This window comes from Anguilla rostrata, chromosome 18 (assembly GCF_018555375.3).
Source record: "Anguilla rostrata isolate EN2019 chromosome 18, ASM1855537v3, whole genome shotgun sequence".
NCBI lineage: Eukaryota > Metazoa > Chordata > Actinopteri > Anguilliformes > Anguillidae > Anguilla > Anguilla rostrata.
Genome location: NC_057950.1, coordinates 12,416,134 through 12,439,085, shown reverse-complemented (window position 1 = coordinate 12,439,085; position 22,952 = coordinate 12,416,134). Strand labels below are relative to the sequence as shown.

Genomic DNA, 22,952 nt, shown 5'->3' with positions numbered 1-22,952 from the left:
CAGGGGAAAATAAGGACTGTACTCTGGTTTCAATATCTGGTCTTGAATTGAACATCACTTCTATAGCTGAAATCTACTTTTTTCAGATTGAATACTTTCCTTGGTTCACAATGGTTTGCAACCACAGAGCATTTCTAATATAAAGTCCACGAAGGAACAACAGTTTACTGGTCCTCAGTCTACCTGGAAAATTCAATGTCTATTATTTGCCATACCCCAGATCACCCAGAGTAATTGCCCTTTGAGCAGACACGCAAGCTACATTTCGTTTACGTAGGGAAATTTAAGGCTGCAGAAGGTCTTGTACTCTGGATCTAAACCGAGTTCAGCAAGTTTTAATGAGAGGCGCTGACCGGAGACGCAAAAACAAAAACAATGTAATTGTAATACTATTTACTCATCCAAACACTAGAGGTCATTGTTGTCCCGTAAAGGCAAACTAATTTATTCCACATTAGAGGGTGTTGTTAATCACAGAACGAAGTCGTTACTCTCCATGGAGACAAGAAAGTCTGCGTTTTCTTTGATTTTAACTAAGAAGTTCAGGCTACGTTTATTGCAAGTAATAGTTTCATTATTATAGAGTTCTGTGATACAATTAAACGTTCTGAATCAGGGACAACATTATGAATCTGAACATTTGCAGCATCTTTGTTGTATTTACGATCTTTGCTACCAACCCTATCTGTTTTATGAACTTTGACCCTAAAGCCGGAAGCTGCGGCCTTGGATTGTTTGATCGGATGATTTTTTTTAGAGAATGCCGCTTCACTCTTGTGCTTAAAAATGGAAATTATTCTCTTTGTTTTTGAAAAGGTGTATTTGTCAGTGGGATATAAATTAAATGTTGGCATACGCCGTCGAAGTGTATTATATAGACACAATTAGTTACAATGAACAACTGTTGAATAAAATTAATTTACTGTGTTTTGCGATATCTGCTACGAGACAACGCATCCTAGATAGCTAGCTAACGTTATGCGTTAAGTGTTGTAAAGGATAAAGTTACGGATATACTAAAGTTAACCCTAGCCGATTTGACGCATTTCTAATTAAGTTAGCTAACTTGGTTAGCTAAATGGTGCCACCCGATTTAACCCACTGTGATAGCTAACGTTATTACAACTCTTGCAGAATATTCATCATAGTATATCTAAATAGTGTTAGCTGTAATGCTAGAAAAATAGTTAGCTGTTTATAGAAAATATAAACGGTTTCCGGCAGAGTAATGTTAGCTAAAATTAATTCTTTAACGTTGCGTGTTTTCGCAAAATGAATTGTGCATGAATGAGCTGACATCCTGCCTCTCCAAACAGCAGACACGTCTGTTCTTGGCTATCTAGCTAGTCGTTGGTAATAGTCGCCCGTTGTGCAAGGGACAGTGTTTACTAGGCAGTTGGTTGTTGTCCTCCGCAATTTTTTTGCTGTTTTCATAGCTAGCTAGCACCAGCAAAATAAAGAGCATCAACATTTATTAATTTATACCAAGTCGAAGCAATGGCTGCAGATTTGCAATCGAAGTACAGCAAGCTGGCCCAGGAATACTCGAAGGTAAGCGTCAATACGTTTTATTTTTGATTGCGTACTAGAAAACTTTTCTCAATGCTTAGTTCAAATGAACTAATCGCACTTGTACGTTTGAAGCCTGTTAACCAGCTATAGCTATTTACTGTATTGGAGATTATGGCTGCTCATTAATCATGTTAGTACAGTGTCTGAATGGTGCTGATTTAAATAAAAGCCTAAGTATTTGATAATGTAGTTCTTGCCTTACAAAATACTGTAAAATGGGTTCAAGATTATAGTGGGGGTACATGAAGTCACCCTCATGAAGATTCACTACTTACTAATGGTGAGCTAACTGGCTAGCTACATCGAATATGGTTTTGTACTGTGGCCTGTGCGTTTTAATCGAATTGTACTTTTTAGATGTCGGTACTTTTCAGAAAAGAGTTTGTAACTTAGTAACTAGATGCAGTAGACGTGACTTAGCATTTAATGTAAAAATACATGGGTATTCTATTGGTTTCCTGTCACTCGTAATTGTTACTGTCGTAGCTTCACAGTTAGTCTGTTTGCAAATTTTTTATTTTAATTTTTGCCCATGTGGTGCATGCACACTTATGCAACAATCTAACTAGGAACCATACTCCATTATGTACCACTATAAGCAGTAATAAGCCATCTTACCTAATGTGTTTGATTAAATTTACATAGCTATATCAAATTGACCACATTATGTGTGTGAATCCCTGGGTGATATTGTTCTGAACTGCCTTTCGTATTTTAAATACATTTTTTGGCAAATGATCAATACATTTTTAGGATTTTGTGTAATTACCTAATATGAACTGGTTAATCGAATGGCGGTGTCTAGGACAATCATCAAGAAGAGCAAACGAGGGAGAACAGTCAGGACATACTAGGAATTCCAAAGAGATTAATAGACATCTGGCCAATGCAACGACACCCATAAACATCTTGCACATATAAGGACACTTAAGATTCAGTAAATTTTGGACTTAATAAAGGTGGCTTTATCTCCTGGTGATCTTTTACACCTTTTACTCTCATGCTATCACTATCTATCTATGCACAGAAACTACCAGAAGTAGCGCATGAATCAATAATTCCATACATTGAGTGATTGCTTGAGCGATTGATTGTTTGCCCCAGATGTGGCCAATTTGTCATTACCCATTAAGGTATTTCCATATAAAATAAATATTCCAAGTAAAATAAATAAAAATGCATCTGTCCTGACAGGATCAGCTCTTTGAAGCTGCCCTTGGGAGAGTGAACATCGTGTCTTCTGAAGTTCTGTCATTTGCGAAGGCCAGTTCATGCTGCTGTTCCTATCCAGTTCAGCCTTGCGTAAATTGTTGCATGTATCTCAATCTCCTGTAACGTAGTTTGAGCTGCTTTTGTATGAATTAAAGGCGCTATACAAAGAAAGTTAAACCTCCCACACACCTGTCAAGGTTAACTGCCAGCAAGTCATTCATTTACGATGGCAAAGCAATCTAAGGCACACCATCCTTCTTCTGTTCGGTTACTGAGTGGCACGTGAACAGATGAGCTTCTGTTAGCTGCGGGAGATGCTTAGTGTGCAGAAAGCTGATGGGTCAGCTGACTGCAGTTCTTTGGGTTTCCTGTTTGTTCAGGATGGTGATCCAGCTCATTTCCTGTCTGCTTTTTTCTTTTTTCTTTTTTCAGAAGGTTTTGTGGCAGAGGACTGAGCCTGCTCATGTGCAGATATAGAAATTCCTGTTTTGGGAATTATAAAGTCCTGCTTGTCACCTACCTCTCTCAATGTTTTCTGCGCACTCTTGCCCTCAGCTGCGGGCCCAAAACCAGGTTCTGAAGAAGGCCGTGGTTGACGAGCAGGGCAGCTCCACTTCTCTGAAGGTATGACATCACTGCCAGACTTCCCACGATCCTCGAATGGCTCACATGTCTTCATTGCCTTGTGTTGGCAGTTTTTTTTTTTGTCCAATGAAAATTGAAGCTCAGATTCAGGAAGCGCTCTCATAAGCAGGTTTCCACTGTTTAAAAAGGAGTTGAGTAAAAAGGCGTGGTCATGGTAACTGGTGGGAAGGCTCTGACATCATCTGCATTTCCTACCGCAGCCCATATGCACAGCATACATATTTAATTCTTTGGCAGAGTTATAATAGCTTTCCCGAGCTGGGATGAGCAAGGCTCATCCTTATTCATTACTTTATCCTTATCAATTGGAGTGTTTTTTTTTCATCCATCCCTGTTCCCTAGAAAATGGATTCCCAATACCACAAGCCCCCTCTAAAATGGCCACCCTCTGCCTGTGGATAACATTGGGGCCCTTTGTCCAGCACGCTGTACAGGCAGCAAAGCAAAGGCTATGTGGACGTTAGCACATTAAAGCACATCTAAGTGGGCCGTCATATATTAGGAATTTTGCTAGTACAATGTAAATGTCGTAAATTTGAATGATCAAAATATTACCAAGGGGATTTAGATGAAGTAAGTTATGTCTGAAATTCAATGTCTATGAAATGTGGAATGTGTGCTGAAAAGTTGGAACTGTTCCATTGTCCATTTTGCTGAGGGTTCTACAGAAGAACCCCCTGAACACCATGCCAGCCTGCAGGGTGGTGGTGTTCAGTTTGAGCCTGACCCTGTGCGTCTGTCTGTATGTCTGTCCGTGTGTCCGTCCCGCAGGACCAGCTGAAGCAGAGGGATCAGAGCCTGCGCAAGGTGGAGCAGGAGATGGACAGTCTGAGCTTCCGCAACCAGCAGCTGGCCAAGAGGGTGGAGCTTCTGCAGGAGGAGCTCACGGCCAGCGAGGCCAAGGGCAAGAAGAGCAAGGTAGAGAGGAAGGGAGTGTGAGAGGAGGAGTGGAGGGGAGAGGAGAGGAGGAGAGGACAGGACAGGAGAGGAGAGGGGAGGAGGGGAAGGGATACAAAGGAAAGGGAGGGGACAGAGAGGCGAGGAGTGGAGGAGAGGAAAGGAGAGGGAAAGGGAGGGGATGGAGAGGAGGAGAGGAGGAGAGGAGAGGATAGTGGACTGGACTGGAATGGAGGACAGAGGAGTGCATTCAACTGATTAGCTAATTTGGCCAGTATAAGTGTATTCAGCTAATTGGCTAATTTGGTCAGTGTAATTGGTGACAACAAAAAACCTGCATAAACACCAGTGCTGCAGGAACTGCCAACCCCTGACATTTCATGACTGGATCCATCTTGATCAGTCTTCCTGTTTCACGTTCCTGCTTTACTGAAATATAACCATAGGAATAAGAAGCTTTTATGCAACAGGCTGACTGAGGATTTTTCCTCTTCAACACATTGTAACCACATTTTGTGTTTTAATTGCCTGTAATAACTCTGACAGCTGGCATATGCTCTGAGTGACAGGTGTGATTTCGCTATGCGACTGTACTCGTGCACACTTGTGGGCCCTCCCCCCGGCTGCGACGTCCTCCGGTAATTAATGCAGAACAGGACGTGCAGCATCTGAAACTCTGCAGTTTTACTGCTCATTTCTCTCGCTGCAATCCACTGCGCAGGACTGTGCAGCTGAAGCGACTGGCGTGGGTGGTCGCAACCTCCCATTCAGCCAGAGAGGTCGCTAGTGAGTGGTGTTGCCGGGAGTTGCCTCGCCAACTGATTCCCTCCCTCCGTTGGTGACGCGATGGCCAGTAGTGCATTACCACGCGGCTCTGCTGGCCACAGTCTGTGCTGCTACGCTCCTAATTTGATCCAGGCCACAGGACGCTCCTAATTTGATCCAGGCCGCAGGACGCTCCTGTGCACTTCCCGTAATCGCATTAGCCAGGTCCATTGCTCAGGAGCCCAGGAACCAGCAGGCCTTTATCAGGCGTCCCTGCTCACGTGCTCAGCCTCGGGGTGTCTTTCCTAACCGCCTGCTGTGGCGTGTTCCCACAGCACAGAGGAGACTCGCCCTCCCAGCAGGGCCTGCAGGCCCAGATAGTGTTTGACGAAGACCTGCAGAAGAAGATCCAGGAGAACGAGAGGCTGCACATACAGGTGCGTGCAGGCGTGTGCGCGTAAGCGCCAGCGCGCGTGACCGTGTGCGACCGCGTGCGACCGCGCAGTGAACGCTCTCCTTTCCCCCCTCCCGCAGTTCTTCGAGGCGGACGAGCAGCACCGGCGGCAGGAGGCCCAGCTCCGGGCCCGTCTGGAGGAGCTGGAGCGAGACTCGGAGCAGCACCAGGCCGTGGTGGACGGCCTCACGCAGAAGTACATGGAGACCATCGAGAAACTGCAGAGCGACAAGGCCCGTCTGGAGGTGAGGGAGAAGGGGCGGAGACTACAAACTGAATGTGTCACAATTGAAGTGAGGGAAAGGGGCGGTGACTACAGTCTGATTGTGTCATAATAGATGATAAAAGATGGCTGTGGACCAATGAGAGCCGCCTAGACACGAGCAAAGGAAGCTCATAATGTGTTGTGTATTATTTTAAGCACTGGAGAGAAAGCGAGTGAGTAAAGGAGATTGGTGGAAGTGGCAGAGTTGGTGAGTGAGATGGGAGGCCCGGTTGTGAGTAGAAGAGGAAGTTTGGTGGACGGAGGGGGAAGTGTTGGTTACTCATTGCTGAGTGCCATTTTGTGGCCGATGCTGATTCTTTTTGACGAAGGCTTGGCGATCTTCCCCGTGCAGGTCAAATCACAGACCCTAGAGAGGGAGGCCAAAGAGTGTCGGCTTCGGACCGAGGAATGGTGAGTCACTGGCAGCGTGTGACCTGCTGGTTCAGCGGGCAGCTGCGCGACAGGGTCCCTGAAAGGTCGCTGCGCGTGCAGCGGCCCCTGAAACAGTCAGCCTTTGTCAAGCGGGCGCCGAGCAGTCCGCCTGTTTAACTGTCCCTGAATGATCAGCATGTGGGAGGTGGGCCCTGAATGGCCTGTCTGTTAAAACGGTCACTGAATGGTCAGTGGTTATGAGAGGTGGGCCCTGATTGGTCAGTCCGTGCGAAAGCGTTTTCTCTCTCTCTCTCTTTGCAGTCAGCAGCAGCTGAAGAAGTATCAGACGGAACTGAGCAGACAGCTGGAGAAGAGCAGCAGCGTCATCCTGGAGAAAGTGCCCTTCAACGACACCAGTGAGTGGGGGACCCTGTGCACACGCTAGGGCTGCGCGCTGTACTGTAGCAATAATTATCTTCTTTTTTTTGAGCGCCATCTTGCGGTGTATTTTTAAATTATGCCTGATGCAGTAGTAAACATCCACACCATTTGAAATTCCAGTGGAAAAAAAAATAGTTTTGGGGAGGAAAAAAACAGCCAATTGGCAGCAAGGTTGTACAGCTTCCGTGTGATCATGTGATGCTTTTTTCCAGTCACATGGAACCTGCAAGGCCTGTGTGGCCTCTGGCATTTGAATGTTTATTACCACACCAGGTATGATTAAAGTGTTAATCCGTGGTTTATCAGTTTTGGTGGACTTGTCAACATCCGTGGTGACTGGTGGTCAAACCCGTCAGCACCGATGAAAAATTGCATGTAGAGGAGCAATTACAGAATGCAGATACATTGAATGTATATTGGTACAATAATGCCAGCGTGAAAAGGTGTCAGATACGGCATTTTTTAATATGAAAAATTGAGGATTACCCCTGTAAAGAAAAACGGATGGAAGTTATACTGCATGGCGGCGATGATTGTTATTACGCTTAGGCAATTGTCGATAATGGTTTTTTCGCCCAGCCCTAATGCACACACATCCACTGGACCATTCATAGTCTGAATATCTTCCCTCCCCGTTTGATGCAGAAATTGATTCAACAGACCAGTCTACTGGGAGATGAGTGGTTTCAATGCTCTGAAATTCATCGGAACAGTGCACTGGGAGATGAGTGATTTCAGTGCTCTGAGAGTAGTTAGACATGAGAACAGTCTCTTCAGGGGGATCAGTGATTAGTGCGCTCTGAGAGAGAATCAGGTAGAGATTAGCTTGGCTAATTCTGTGTTGACTTTGTGTGTGTATTTTGTTCTCTTTCACCAGAGTACAGTGATTACAACACTCTGAATGTCCCTCCACACAACAGGAGACACCAGGTGAGCTGCACATGGTGGCCTCCATGTTGTTTTTGTGTTCTTAGTGTCGGTGATGTCATATTGTGATTGTGGTGGTGGTGGTGATGATGCCGGTGCTATTTTGAGGATGTGCCAGTGATGATTCTCTCGTCTCCCCCTCTCTCGTCCTCCTCCTCCTTCTCTCTTTTTCTTGTTTCGCTTTCTCACTCCCTTCTCTGCCTGCTCCCTCCATACCTCTCTGCTCTCCTCCTCCCCCCGTTCCCCCCTCCGTCGGGCAGCTGAAAGCGCGGGACGTGGCGGGGCAGGCCGTGACCTTCGTCCAGGACCTGGTGGCAGCGCTGCTCAACTTCCACAGCTACACCGAGCAGAGGGTTCACATCTACCCCCTGGACTCCTCCATCGAGCCCATTTCTCCCCTCAACCAGAAGGTGGGCAGTCTTCAGCCACATGGGGGCGCCTCTGTCCGTGTGCTCGCCTTCTGCACGTCCCCTGCCTCTGTGGAGTTTGACGTACCATAGATAATTTATGGGAGATATTATGTGTAGTAGTGTGTTTAAATATCTGTGGTGTTAGGTTCTTGAACGTGTGGGGGTCCCAGAGCTGTGTTGTCAGTGTGTGTAATGCTGAAGGGTTGTACTGCTCTCCTCTACTGCTGTTGGTGACTCTGATGTCTCTCCAGTTCTCCCAGTACCTGCATGAGAATGCGGCGTATGTGCGCCCCCTGGAGGATGGCATACTGCAAGTGCACCAGAGCATCACTGAGGACACAGTCACTACGCTGGTGAGTCTGGGTAATACTCCTGTTCAGTATTTCTGAATGCTCCTGGGTAATACTCCTGTTCAGTGTTCCTGACTGCTCCTGGTTAATGCCCCTGTCCACTATTCCTGACTGCACCTTTTCCCTTCAAAGGAAACGGTGGGGAAGCTCAAGGAGTTCTCAGATCACTTCACATCTTACACCTGTTTCCTGCAGAAGATTCTGCCCTACCAGCTCAAAAGGTGCGTCTGCCCCACACAAACCTCTGTGTTTCTGCCGTCTCATCTCTGGTCCGTTTGATCGAGGGTCTGTAGTGTAGCGTAATGGTTAGGGAATCGGGATTACAGCTCTGAGGTTGCAAGTTCGATTCCCATGTGGGGCACTGTACCCTTGAACAAGATACCTAGCCTGAAATCCTTCATTAAATATCTCGCTGTATAAATGGATTTTATGTTAAGAACATAAGCTGTGTAAGTCGCTCTGGATAAGAGTGTCTGAAACGTAGCTTAAATGTCGCTGTAATGGCTCATTTTGCACATCCACCACTTTTCAGTTCTTCCGTGCAATGTGAGAACTTCTTACTGCTCGGTGCATATGAAGGTGTTGGCAATGAATTGTAGTCATAGAGTGTTCATTTAATTGGTCAGTTTAGGTAAGGCTATTTTAATCCCTGTTAAATATGTCAGAGGTCTGAAATGAGCCCCTTTGACTTTGTGGGGTTACCTCCTGGAGCCTGTTATCGTACATGAGTGTGCATTTGTGCGTACTTTTGCATCTGACCCTCTCTCTGTTCCTCCTGCAGCCTGGAGCAGGAGAACGAGGCCTCTCTCTGCACCTCCGCACTCTCCTCCAAGAACAGAGAGCTGCAGAGCGACATGAGGAAGATGACGTCCGTCTTCGAGAAACTACAGAACTACATCACCCTTCTGGCCCTGCCCAGTGAGTGACCTTTCACCCCTGACCTGCTGAATCAGTGCCCCATCAGAGCACTTCACACTGAACACGCTCAACTATGGCACTGCCCCTCAGTTCCACTAGGGGGCATATCTGTGTCACAGACCATTACAGAATGAGTCCGTGTACGCGCGTTTACTTCAGGAAGTCCTGCCGCATTACTGTAGTGAAGAGTTTTTAATTCCGGTCCTTTTTCTGTTCTGTATCTGTAAAGCACTTCTGACACTTTGAAAAATATGCAAAGCAGCATTGTTATTACTTATAGCAGTAATGTTGTTATTGCAGCTGGAAGTGCTTGGATCAGCTGCACTGCTGGCACAGTAAACTGTGGTAATAAAGAGGAGTTAAGGCTCTGCTGGCTGCTAATGGGATGGAGATCAGTGAACAGCTGATCTAATCTGTCCCAGCCTCTCCCAGTGCTTCCCGTTTGCCTGTTTGCCCAGTGTGAGGTGTGGCTGATTCCGTTTCTGAAGCATATTCCAAAAACGGCTGTTCATCTGCAAGGACATGGCGGAGGAAGAGAGAGCGAGAGAGAGGAGCAGGGTGGGAGAGAGGAGATTAGAGGGATGGAAGAGGAATAGAAGAGATACAGGAAATGTGGGAGAGTATGGAATGGATAAAACAGAGAAGGGAGAGCGACTCTATCCTGTACGCCATTGGTCATCAGAAATGTTATTGGCATTTGGTCAGCATTGCATTCTGCAACAAGGACTCTTTTAAGTAGTAATTCTAGAGAAATATTTAAAACATTTTTGAATGAATTAAAATTGTGTATTACTCAAACTCCTGAGCAACACCAGGGATGTTACATAGAAAAGAAAAGATCAAAGAAAAATAACCTTAATTGGATTATATTGCATAGGTAGTTTAAACTTTAAACTGCCTACATAGTGCTAGGATCACCATTTTTTAGACTCTGGTGTAAAAAAAAAGAAGAAAAAAAAAGAAATAAAAACCACTGAAGTGAGCTCGCCAACAAATTTCAGCCATGCTTGGCGCTGGATGATGATTTGTGTCTTATGCGCGCTCCAGTAGGTGGTGAGTTACTGTGGGTGTCCTGTGAGCTGGGAGGGGGGGGGGGGGGGCGGCTGTAAAACGGCGAGCTGAGGCGCGCAGAAGAGCCCGCGGGCGTGCCGGCGGGGACGGGGTCGCCCGTCGCGTTTATGAAAAGCTTCTGCAGCGTCAGCTTTATTCACACGCGGAAATTTACGCACAGGCGCACACTTCTCCTCAGAGGTGATAAAGGCACAATAAAAGCGGAATGGAATTTAACTGAGAGTAAATTCGATTTCCTCCTGAGCTGTGGTGCAGTGCCGCCCATGTTAAACGCTGAGCTGGATTTACTGCGCTGGAGGCGAAAGCTGTGCGCTGTGAGCAGGGAAGAGGGTGAGGTTGCTGTATGTTTGATGGGATCTGTGCAAACTACGTTTGGCTGCTTCTATGTGTTGGGTGGGCATAGGTTGTGTGGCTGGGTCTGCAGATTTGACCCAGTCATATGCAGATGTCTGGGAATTTTTTATTTTGAATGAGGGCAGACCATCCACTGTCATTCTGTAGTATTGCTTCATTCAGACAGAGAAAGTAAAGAGGGTAAGAGATAGAGAAGGGATCTCAGTTCAGGTGTCATTTGAGCTGACTTCCAGACTGCACCAACGCCTCGTCGATGTGTCTGCAGAGCTGGTGCTTCAGCACGGTGTCTGATTACACGTGTGCTAATGGCTCTAATAGTTTGTTTAGTGTAGATTTGGGAGGTGCTAACGCGTTTGACGCTGTCTGCAGGTGTTCGCCCGGACGCCCTGTCCCAGAGCAGCTCCACAGCCGTCTTCACCCAGCTCGCCGCCTGTCTGCACGGCCTGCAGGACGCCATGAGAGGTGGGGCAGCCAATCACAGCAGAGCGAGCTGAGCGCTGCAGCCAATCCCAGCGCATACTGCTGAGTGAAGCCACTTCTCCCAACCAATCATAGCACACAGTTCCCCTCTGTAATCCAGCCCCAGCCTCCCTGTACTAATGAGTTACATCACCAAGCTTTGTGCCCTATAGCCAAGACCGTCCTGTCCTATAGCCAATAACAGCCCCTGAGTTTTGTATAATCAGTGTTCAGATTCACCTGTCTCCAGGTGTGTTGTAGTGCCCTCAGTGTTGTGATATTTGGCACACTGTGCGTGGGTCTGATGTGGGGGTGACATTGTGAGTGTGGCATAAGTGCAGCCGGTTGGCACAGTTGGCACACAATGGGCTCTTGGTGTGGTTGGCCTGGCACAGGGACAGCATTCCGGTGGTGTGCTGTGAGACCCCCCGGGGTCCCGGGGGGGGTGGGGGGGGTCATGGGAACGTTGCCGGGTCCCACGGGGAGAGCTCGCCCGACCCCCTCACTCCAGGGCTCTGTGGAGTCCGCTGCTCTTTTTCCTGTGAAGAAATGCCAGGGATGTTATTGGTGCAGTAAACACTGGGTCCTTTCGGCCTGCAGAGCTAACCTACGGAGGTGCTAACTGTTCACAGACATGAATTGGGCAATAAACTCTCACACAGACCCAAGCACAGGCATTCTCATCCAGTATCTGACCAATCAGCTTCACTTAGAATGCCAAAGTCTCTAGCGAATGACTTGAGGGCTGGGCTGTGGGGGCGGGGCCAGTGTTCCAGATTGTGGGCCAGTTGGATGATTTGCTTACTGGGATTTGGTTCAGACGCTGCACGACTCAGTTTTTCATTAAGATGAAACAGAATTCTGGCTTTTGTTTCTCTCTCCTCCTCCCCCTCTCTCTCCCCTGCCCCTGCTCACTGTTTCTCTGTCTTGTTATTTTTTCCCCGGTTCATTCTATTTAAATCTCTCTCTCCCTCTTTTTCTCACTCCTACTCACACACCCCCTCTCTCTCTTTCTCTTCCCCTCCCTTTACATCTCTCTCTTTCTGCACTACCTCTCCTCTCTCCCCTTCAGAGCTTTCTAAACACTACAGTGTCAAAGTCACCCTGGAGCAGGAGCTGCCCACCGTCACCCAGAAACTGAGCACCACCAACGAGTGCCTCCTGTCCTCGCTGGTGTCCCTCACCAGCTGTTCTGGGAAGGTAAACCTGGGGAACGGGAGAACGAGGCTGCATCAGCCTGCTGTGGGCGGAGCTCTCGCGTGTGATCGGCCACTGATAGGCTGCATTGAACCAATCGCAGGGTTCTGCTGAGGAGAGCAGATTCCTTCAGGCAGCTCCTGCCAGTGGGTGACTGACAGCACATGGCAGCAGTGCCCATTAGGGACTGCTGGAGGCCCCTGTGCTGTCACAGGGACAGGGTGGCTGTGGGACTGAGGGAATAGCTGGGGGAGTGTGTTGATGGGTATTTGACTCATGCTGGTCATGGGGGTGGTGAGGGGTGTAATTAAATGAATCAGCAGCTTTCTGTCAGAGCCAGCACTGCGCGTTAGGGCCAGGGGCTTTAAATAAGCAGGTGTGTGTGTGTGTGTGTGTGTGAGTGACTGTGTGTGTGTGCGTGTGTGTGAGTGACTGTGTGCATGTGTGTGTGTGTGTGTGTGAGTGACTGTGTGTGTGAGTGACTGTGTGTGTGAGTGACTGTTTGTGTGCGTGACTGTGTGTGTGTGCGTGTGTGGGGGTGACTGTGTGTGTGCATGTGTGAGTGACTGTGTGTGTGTGAGTGTGAGTGACTGTGTGTGTCTGTGTGTGAGTGACTGTGTGTGTGCATGTGTGCGTGCGTGTGTGTGAGTGACTGTGTGCTTGCGTGCGTGTGTGTGAGTGGCTACGTGTGTGTGACTGACTGTGTGTGTGTGAGTGGCTGCGTGTGTGTGTGTGACTATGTGTGTGTGAGTGTGTGTGACTGTGTGTGAGTGGCTGGTGTGTGTGAGTGACTATGTGTGTGTGAGTGACTGTGTGTGTGTGTGTGCGCACGCCGGACGGCAGTACAGCAGTCCTGCAGTGTTATGACAGGCCGTTGGGAGACGCAGTGACAGGGTGATGGATGGAGCTCTCTGTCCCTGAATGACTGAGACTCCCTGTGCCCGGGCCGCCCGCCTCATTTCAAAACCCCAGGACAGGCGCAGTGAACGCCAGCGCTGGCCATTGTGCTCGTTCTGGATAAGGCCCAAAAAAGGAAGCTGCCACTCTGGAACTACAAACCGCTGACTTAGGAAATGAATGAGGTCATCTTGCTCTCTTAACTGAAGTCATGCAATATTCATCAAGTTGCCAAAATTGTGTGAGAAAAATCCAAATTACAGATGTGTTTTTCGCCCAGCAATAGAGTGTGAAATCATTTGGCTGAAAAGTAAAGGCTGCTGCTCTTGTTTTCTCTGTATGTGTGCAGCCTGGAATAGAGACTTCAGGGGAAAAGTGATAAAACAATGTGACAGATGACATCTGAGGAGAGGTCAGCCCCTCGGGGGAGTGGTTCAGCAGCCTTTCCAAACTGGGAAACAGTCGCAGTCCTCTAGTGTTCTCTCCCCATCTATGGTGTGGCTGTGGGCTCTACACAGGGTGCTCTCCAGAGCCTTTTACGTATTTAAAAGTCCACCAGTCGGGTCAATGCCAACAGAATAGACAGGCGAAGTGCAGATGATGATGATGCGTTGCGATAGGACGCCTTGTGACACGTGCGGGGGCGTTCTTGACGGCCATTGGTCGGTGTCCTGGTGTGTCGTCCTTCGCGCAGATCGCCACGTTCTTCAGCAACAACCTGGACTTCTTCGCGTCGTCGGCGGGGTACGGGCCGAGGGGCGGCGCGGGCGCCCTCAATCCCCTGCAGGCGGAGAGCATGCTGGGTAACAAGAAGCAGGCGGCCGCCTACATGCTGGCGATCAGGAAGGTGAGCGTTCGCTGGCCACGCCCACCTCCTGCCCCCCCTCTCCCTGGTTCTAACTGAGACGTCGCTACGCGCTGACCTAATCATCGCTAATTAGCATGGCCTCACGCTGGCGAGGCTGAAGCCTGTGAGGCTGCTCATTTACTGGCTGAGTGCTTTTTATGAACGTGTGGGTAATGGATGCCCTTATATGGCCCCTAGCTTCTGTGCTAAAGCATGGAAACATGACCCTTTTCCTGTAGTAAGCATGTTTAAACCAGCCTGGTGAGCATCCTTGATTGGGTGTTATTTGGGATGTGGAACCAAAACATAATCCCTGGGTTATTTTCCGGTATTTATTATCGTTTTTTTTCAGTTGAAGACTCTTACACAGGCTGAAACCCACTGAATGACTGGTTTTGGCCTGAAAGCTAACGATGTGTTATTTGTGCATGTGTGTGTTTGTGTTTCACTTTGTGTGTGTTCTCGTGTCTGCGTCCGTCTGTCCTCCCCGTGGACGTGCAGCCCAGGCCGGAGTCGGTGCCGTACTCTGAAGCTCTGTCCAACCGCCGCGTCCTCACCAGCTCCACAGAGAGCCGGGAGGGCCTCACGCAGCAGGTACCTTTCACCTGTTCTCTCCTCTTCCTCTCGCTCTCTCTCTTTCCCCCTCACTCTCAGTCACTCTCTGTCTCTCTCTCTCAGAGGTTGGGCATAGCACGTTCTGTCCGAGGTGTGCATACAGCAGTACTATAGGCTACAGCGACAGTGTCTGTCTAATCTCTCCTCCCTATTCTTCCTGTCTCTCCACCTTCCTCTCATCCCCTCCCTCTCTTTTATACCCCGCTCGTGACCTCTTCCTCTCTCTGTCCTCCCTGGTCCCGGCCCCCGTCAGGTGCAGCAGAGCCAGGAGAAGATCGCTCGGCTGGAGCAGGAGAAGGAGCACTGGCTGCTGGAGGCCCAGCTGGGCCGGGTGCGGCTGGAGAAGGAGAACCGACGCATCGCCGAGCTGGAGGCGCAGCTCTCCGCGGCCCTGGGGGGCTGCCCCGCCCCCCAGCCCCTCCCAACGGAGGGCACCGCTGCCCCGCCCGGGCTAGAGGAGGGCGACCCGGAGGAGAGGGGGGGAGGGAAGGACCCCACCCAGACCTCCAGCCTGGTCAGTGGGACGCCTGTTTCACCTGTACATACAGGCACATATCAGCACGCCATTTCCCCCCCTTGTGTACGAACATGCAGTTTGACTCTAATCAGGTTAAGGCCTCCGTTTGTCTTCCATTTTAACTGACCCGCTGTGCCGCGTGTGCATTGGACACGGCCAACAAGAGAGCCCTTATGCTGTCTGTGGAGGCGCTTTGCTATGAACAGAGTGCTAGTCTCTCTCTCTCTCTCTCTCTCCCTCTCCCGCTCCCTCTCTCTCTCTCTCTCCCTCCCTCTCTCTCTCCCTCTCCCTCTCTCCCTCTCCCTCTCTCTCTCTCTCCCTCCCTCTCCCTCCCTCTCTCTCTCCCTCTCCCTCCCTCTCTCGTTAACGCCCGGGCCTCAGACGTGTTAAAGTTGCAGCCGTCAGTGCGCTTTTGTCCAGCCCTTTTTACTCGCTGATTTATTTGTTTATTCTGCGAGTCCGCGCGTCCTCCTCCTGCTGCGTCTCATTCCCAGAGTGCGTGTGGTCAGAGAGGGAGATAACGGGGCGGGCGATGAACCCCAACCTCATTAAGCCCCAGAGCGTCCCTCTGCGGGGCCGGGGGTCTGTAAATGAAAGAGCCTCTGGTTTACATCCAGCCTGGACGTGTGGCTGGTTCACATTCTGCCTGTGGTCTGCTGCCGCTGGCTTTCTGCGGTTAGTTTTAACGTGTAGCGGGCTTTCTGGAGAGCGTTTGGGTCTGTGTGAGACGGAGCTGTGAGCCTGTTTTCCTTTCCTTCTGACGCAGGTCGGCATGTTGACTGTGACATCCAGCAGCGAGGATGTGAGTGACCTCGGCCCAGTCTCCGTCCATTTTATCATTCTACCACCACGACCGGTTCACACGTCTCATCTGCAGCCTGTAAAACTCAGCTGCTGCACTGCACGTGCTAAATTCTTTCCTTGGAATAGAAAACTAAGCATTTTATTCACATTATTCTAGTAATTTCTTTGCCTGGCGGAAGTCATTGTACTGAAAGTGTTGGGAGTTGGTTAAAACATTACCCTTCTGAGACCCAGAGGGAGCAGTGTGTGTCATCTGGGGACGTTAACCTCTACTTGACTATCCACAAGCCTGACTGTCAGCATGGCGATTACCCAGAATCCCCCTCTGCACAGGTACAGGATGAGCAGTCGAGGGAGGAGCTGATAAAGACCCACTACATGGCCCGAGTTGGGGAGCTGACCGCGCAGCTACAAGTCTCCGACAGCAAGGCCGTGCACTTCCACGCAGAGGTAAGGGCTGTGACACACGCACACACACACACACGCACGCACACACGCACTCGCACACGCACACGCACACGCACACGCACGCACACACACACACGTGTACAAACACCGATTTCCACTCATTCTTCATGCTATTCTTAATATTTTACTCATATGTCCCTTCCGTTTCTACATCCCTCTTTTTTCCCCCAGGCTTCCTCTGTACTCCTTTATCATCACTTCCCCTCTCTCTGGTGTTTCCTGCACCCCAAGTAGTCCTCTCTCTCCCCCCCGCTCTATTGCTGTCTCTGACTCTGTCTGTCTGTTTCTCCCTTTCATATTTTCAGACACAGTCATCTGTCTGAAACACGTAGAGAAATAACTGGACTGATGCGTGTTGAGTATGTATCAGAGTAGCTGCAGATCCAGCAGTAGTAAGCAGCATATGGTTTCCCCAGCAGACTGCCTTGTGCCCTCTTCCCCTCCTCCTTTTTCCTCCTCCCCCTCTCTCCTTCCTTCCTCTTCCATCTCATTGTCTCCATCACATCCCTTTGTGTGTGGACACGTGTGTGCGCGTGTGTGTGTGTGTGTGCACGTGTGTGTGTGTGTGCGCGCGCGTGTGTGTGTGTGTGTGTGTGTGTGTGTGTCGCGCGCGCGCGCGTGTGTGTGTGTGTGTGTGGTGTGTGTGCGCGTGGTGTGTGTGCACGTGTGTGTGGTGTGTGTGTGTGTGTGTGTGTGTGTGTGTGTGTGTGTGTGTGTGTGTGTGTGTGTGTGTGCGCGTGTGTGTGTGTGTGCGTGTGTGTGTGTGCATGTCAGCAGTGGATCATGTGTCCATTCTTTGTTGGGTGCTTTGAGTCACAGGACGCGTGATTGTGCCTCATTGCCTAACAGTGACAGTGATGTTGTGCTGGCCATACGTTCCGTCTCTCACATGCTTCTCCCATAGCCAGCTGGAGCCTCCCTGCCCTGGACCTTACAGCTGTGCTGATCTGAGATCAGTGGCAACGCGCGCGTCACAGTCCGTATGAGTCATAGAGCCCATGGCTGGAGTACAGAAGCAGTCTCATTCCTGAGCGTGTGTGTTTGAGTTTGATGTTATTTGCGAGGTCTTTTCTGTTTTTTTGATTTGTTTTGCCTTCCCTTCCCACAGTGCCGAGCGCTGGCCAAACGCCTGGCCCTGGCAGAGAAGTGCCGGGAAACTCTGACAGAAGAAGTGAAAGCGGCCAATCGGAACATCTCAGGCCTGCAGGTGCTGATTGGCAGCCGACTGTCTCCATAGCGGCCGTGGTTCCGCAGTGTCCTCCTCCTTGTGACTGTGCCCCTCCTCCCCATGACCGTGCTACTCCTCCCCATGACTGTGCTCCTCCTCCCTGTGGCTGTGCTCCTCCTCCCTGTGGCTGTGCTCCCCCTCCCTGTGACTGTGCTTCTCCCCGTGACTGTGCTTCTCCTCTCTGTGACTGTGCTCCTCCCCATGACTGTGCTCCTCCTCCCTGTGGCTGTGCTCCTCCTCCCTGTGGCTGTGCTCCCCCTCCCTGTGACTGTGCTTCTCCCCGTGACTGTGCTTCTCCTCCCTGTGACTGTGCTCCTCCCTGTGACTGTGCTTCTCCCCGTGACTGTGCTTCTCCTCTCTGTGACTGTGCTCCTCCTCCTCCCCGTGACTGTGCTCCCCCTCCCCGTGACTCTGCTCCTCATCCCTGTGACTGCGCTCCTCCTCTCTGGCAGGACGAGCTGACCACCACCAAGAGGAGCTACGAAGACCAGCTGAGCATGATGAGCGACCACCTGTGCAGCATGAACGAGACTCTGAGCAAACAGCGCGAGGAGATCGACACGCTGAAACTGGGCAGCAAGGTGTGCAGCCTCTCTCTCTCTCTCTCTCTCTCTCTCTCTCTCCTCTCTCTCTCTCTCTCTCTCTCTCTCTCACACTCTCTCTCTCTCTCTCTTTCACACATGCATGAACACTTACTCTGGCACTGAGGTTTTAGTACACCCACACTTTTTAAGTAATCAGAGATTTTAAAAAATAAATAAACACCTTCTATTTTATATAAGTAAGTCTTATATTCAACAAAATAGCCTCCTTTTGCAGTGATAACTGCTGAGCGTAATTTTGGAATTATTTTTGAGAAGGGAAGTTATATGGTTCTGAAAGTTCACACCAAACACTGCTGCAGAAGTTCCCACAGATGTGCTGCACTGGGGGGTTGCTTCTTTTTGACCTTTCTGTCCTTTTTTACTTCACTTGTTGGAAAATGGAAAGAATTTGTTCACCTGTTTATTTTGCCAAGTATGGCTTTTTTATGAGCCATACTTGGCAAAGCTCCAAAATGTAGGTCACTATCATGTGAAGTAAAAGATTCTTCTCTGACTATTAACTTCTGACTTTGTGCGATTTGAGGTTATTCACAGAAGCTAAACTGGTTGAATTTCAGACACCAAAACACAAGGAAAGTGTACTAAAACTTTTGACCATTAGTGTACACATACCTGTGCACGTATATACAAAATTTGCACAGACACACCCACATGTACCTACACACATACAAAAGCATGTCTGCACATATGTACACACACTCATGCAGATATGAGTTATCAGCGCAGATAACTATCACGTCACAATCAAACTGGCAGACAGGGTAAATCCATGCATTTAGCATCTATTTTAGCTAACTGAAAAGTAGCTCAAACGATACATATGGATTGAAGAATACAACTACCAAAATATAGCTTACACTGATATAAAGAATCCAAACCAAATGACAAAAAAATTGTTCATAGACTTCTAAAAATCTCTGTTAGTTTAGCTTGTATCTCCGCATTTCATAAATTACATATTTCAGACATTCAGACATAATAAACCTGGTTTTAAAAAGCCTGATTTAGATGTCCAAGATAATACTATGATTATATTTTATTACAGTAATCATAATATTGTAATTTATTGTGTGTAAGTATATGACTTCAAGGTCCAGACACGCTTCCATATAAGAGTGTGTTAAGTGGCCGCTGCATAGCAGCCTGTTGTGTGTTGGATAGACGGTGCGACACTTAAACAGTGACAACATCCAGCTGGTCATCTGAAGTGGTTTTGAAATGACGGATTTGGGAAACCTGGCCAGGTTTTAGCCCTCGCATAAGATTCACACATTTAAAGATTACATTTTAACTAAACGTTGAACTTTTTTGGCAGCGACTAGGGACTTTTGGTAAATTGCGACTGCCAGGTTAAGGGACAGGGGATTACATACCCAGCCAGTGAGCCTCAGTATGGTTCCGGTGATGTTTACTGGGAGGTGGCGATTAGTAGTTCTGGTTCAGGTGATGTTTACTGGGAGGCGGGGATTAGTAGTTCTGGTCCAGGTGATGTTTACTGGGAGGTGGGGGTTAGTGGTTCTGGTCCAGGTGATGTTTATTTGGAGATGAGGATCACTTGTTCTGATGGGGAAAGCACCTGCTGAAGATTTCTGGGAAAGCTGTTACAAAGGCAGGCAGCTCGAGCCAGGTGGCCTGTTATAGTAGTCATAGATTAAAGAAGAAAATGTGTGTGTGTGTGTGTGTGTGCGTGCATGCATGTGCGGTGTTGATGCATGTCGTGTATGCGTAAAGTGCGTGTGTTGTTTTGCGCACGGTGTGTGTGTGTGTGCTGCGCTGTACGGGTCGTGTGTGTGTCCGTTGGATCCTGTGGTACTTTTCGGGGCTCAGAACAGGAGGAAAGGCGCGCGTGCAGCTGGTGCTCTGGCTGACCTCCTGTCCCGGGACCTGAGCACATTAAAATCGGCCAGGAGTCCTGCTCCTGGGCCCAAGCCCAATTAGAGCTCATTAAAGAAGCCCTTACAACAGCAGCCCTGAGGGCCGAGAAGCAGAACAAACAAACCTGCTTTGAACACATTTTATACGCATCAAGGAGACCTCTGTTCTGCAGTGGAAATAAACACTCAAAACCCTGTAACGACCTTGCCGGACTCCGTAAGGAGGAGTCAATCGCCTGAGCGTGTGCGCGTGAGCCTGTACTGCTTTAAACTGAATGACTCCTTCCTCTTCCTCCCCCCTCCCCCTCCGCAGGCCAATTCTAAAAAGAACAAAGGTCGGTAGGACGCCCTGGAAAAGTGGACCCCTTCGCACAGGACAGGCCAGGGGACGACTGGGACTGCAGAGCATACCGGCGCGTCTCCACTGCTGCGGGTGGAGAGGAGAAGAGAGGAGGAGAGGGGGAGAGAGGGAGAGAGGGAGGGAGGAGGGGCTGTCTCAGCCACTCCGCTGTGGGACCGTGGAGATGAGGTCAGGGGCTGGGACGACCAGCGGAGGAAGCGGCCTTTTTCTGTATCTCTGTACAAATATAAACACTGACTGTGAAGTGCTTCCTGTCGAGGGAGGAAACAGCTGCTTGGCTCCAGGCCGAGGGAGAGGAGGAGGAGGAGGAAGCACTCCTCCAGTGACAGAGGAGAGACTAAACGAGCAGCGCCCTTGGGTGATCGACGAGGGCAAGACGGGGGTGGGGAGGCGGGGCCCTGCTGATCACTCTAAGGGAGGGGGGGCGGGTACTGGTGTGTCTGTGAGTGTGTGTGTGCGAAATCTAGCTTATGTGTATTTGTGTGCACTTTCAACTGTGGGATGAAATTATGTGAAGTGTGTGTGTGTTTATAGTTTGCCTCGGGTAAAATGATGTTTTTTTATGTATGTACTGTTTGTGAGAGCGTGTGTATGCGCCTATACTCAAAAAGTATCAACTGTGATATTTGTCCCCACTCAACCACCTGATTCACAGACCACCTGATCCCTGCTCTGTCGCCGTGACATCTCTCATTGACCCAGCGGTTCCCGCTCTGTCACCAGGACATCTCTCATTGACCACGCGGCCCCGCTCTGTCACCAGGACATCTCACATTGACCCAACTGGCCCCGCTCTGTCACCAGGACATCTCACATTGACCCAACTGGCCCCGCTCTGTCACGGACATCTCCATTGACCCAGCGGGCCCCGCTCTGTCGCCGTGACATCTCACATTGACCCAGCGGGCCCCGCTCTGTCACCAGGACATCTCACATTGACCCAGCGGGCCCCGCTCTGTCACCGGGACATCTCACATTGACCCAGCGGGCCCCGCTCTGTCACCAGGACATCTCACATTGACCCAGCGGGTTCCACTTAGTCACCGGGGTGTCTCACATTGACCCAGCGGGTTCCACTTAGTCACCGGGGTGTCTCACATTGACCCAGCGGGTTCCACTTAGTCACCAGGACATCTCACATTGACCCAGCGGGCCCTGCTCTGTCACTGGGACATCTCACGCTGACCCAGCAGTCAGGGAGAGTCCTCACAAGGTGTCCATTGGCAATGAAAGCTTTAAGTCTCCTGACAGAGAGAACAAAGGAACCAAACGTGTGCCCCTCTCTGTCATCTTCCTCTGTAGCAGATTCAGAGCGGTTTTTATCCACAGGTGATTGGTGGCTTCTGCCGGAGTTTCTCTGACCAATAGGAAGCGCTGACAAAACAAAGTTTACTCTTAATGTACACTCCATTCATATCATTGGAAACGCAGTACTGTGGTTCAGTGCACTTTTTTCTTTTAAAAATAATTACTAAAAATACATAGGCATTTTATTTCTTACTGGAAAAAAACAAAGAGTTTCCTTGTCTTGTTTATTACCGAATTGATAAAAGTGCTGTTTTATGTGGTTTAACTGTTCTTGATCAGAAACATCAGTAATGTGATCCACAATAGGGGGGTATTACCATAGATATACTACCACGTCATCTATGGTAGGTACAGCATGGTTACCACTGGTCTGTTGTTTGAGATACAAGATTAGTGGCTGCCCTGTTGGACCCATGTGACACTGTTTCTGGGTAGGAGAAGATCAGTCATGTTTTAGGTTGTTTGTGTGTCCATTCAGTGTTGAGTATTACAACCTATTATGATCACATGTACTCTGTACGCTAAAATAAAAAAGGTGGACAACATGATTGTCTTGTGACTAGATATCATGGGAGGAACTGTTCACATGCTGCATAGCATTTCAGAAAAAAGGCATATTGACACAATGAGGCTCAGCCATGATGACATCATGTAGATCAGCAGAGTTTAGTAATGCAAAGGTTACTTTTTGAAATAATTTCCTGTCATGGTTTTGGGAAGATGATTGCTTTGTCCTGCTTATTATAAGTGTTGTTATTATTATTGTTCTCATTATTATCATTGTGTTTACTTGCCCTGGCTGTTGCTCGGCTGTCTCCTGACCTGGGTCACCTCTTTCCCAAAGGCAGTGAGTCAGGCGGGGTCTGCCTGTGTACGGCCCTGTGTTCGCTCCTAGCGTGTGTGACCGCGCCGCGCTCTCCAGTGAATCACTGCTGGGCTCGAGGCCCCTGTGTGTGCTTCTCTCTGTTTGTTTGAGTTGGACGTTCCCTGGCGGCTCTGTGACCTCCTCCCAGGGGCTTGTTGTCCTGACGGCTGGCCGCTAGCGCGCCGTCCTGTTCCCTCTCCCGTACGCGGCTGGCTTTCGCTGTCATCCCGATTCCCTCTCCTCCCCCCACCACC

The 22,952-nt window shown here is 49.3% G+C and overlaps 1 protein-coding gene across 2 annotated transcripts; it reads left to right on the top strand.

The window, feature by feature from the left end:
• Positions 1 to 512: 512 nt before the first annotated feature.
• ppp1r21 (protein phosphatase 1, regulatory subunit 21) lies at positions 513 to 22,823 on the top strand. Of its 2 annotated transcripts, none has more exons than XM_064318015.1 (22): positions 513 to 1,551; positions 3,340 to 3,408; positions 4,201 to 4,347; positions 5,427 to 5,528; positions 5,626 to 5,790; positions 6,163 to 6,221; positions 6,504 to 6,598; positions 7,501 to 7,553; positions 7,811 to 7,960; positions 8,212 to 8,313; positions 8,443 to 8,531; positions 9,092 to 9,228; positions 11,023 to 11,115; positions 12,185 to 12,312; positions 13,901 to 14,053; positions 14,555 to 14,647; positions 14,922 to 15,182; positions 15,952 to 15,987; positions 16,329 to 16,439; positions 17,566 to 17,664; positions 18,138 to 18,266; positions 20,478 to 22,823. In XM_064318015.1, the coding sequence occupies exons 1-22, from the start codon at positions 1,498 to 1,500 to the stop codon at positions 20,505 to 20,507; spliced, it is 2,355 nt and encodes a 784-aa protein (XP_064174085.1). In that variant the 5' UTR covers positions 513 to 1,497; the 3' UTR covers positions 20,508 to 22,823. The 2 variants fall into 2 exon arrangements, with proteins under 2 accessions (XP_064174085.1, XP_064174083.1); XM_064318013.1 differs by having other exon boundaries at positions 514 to 1,551; positions 16,323 to 16,439.
• Positions 22,824 to 22,952: the final 129 nt, after the last annotated feature.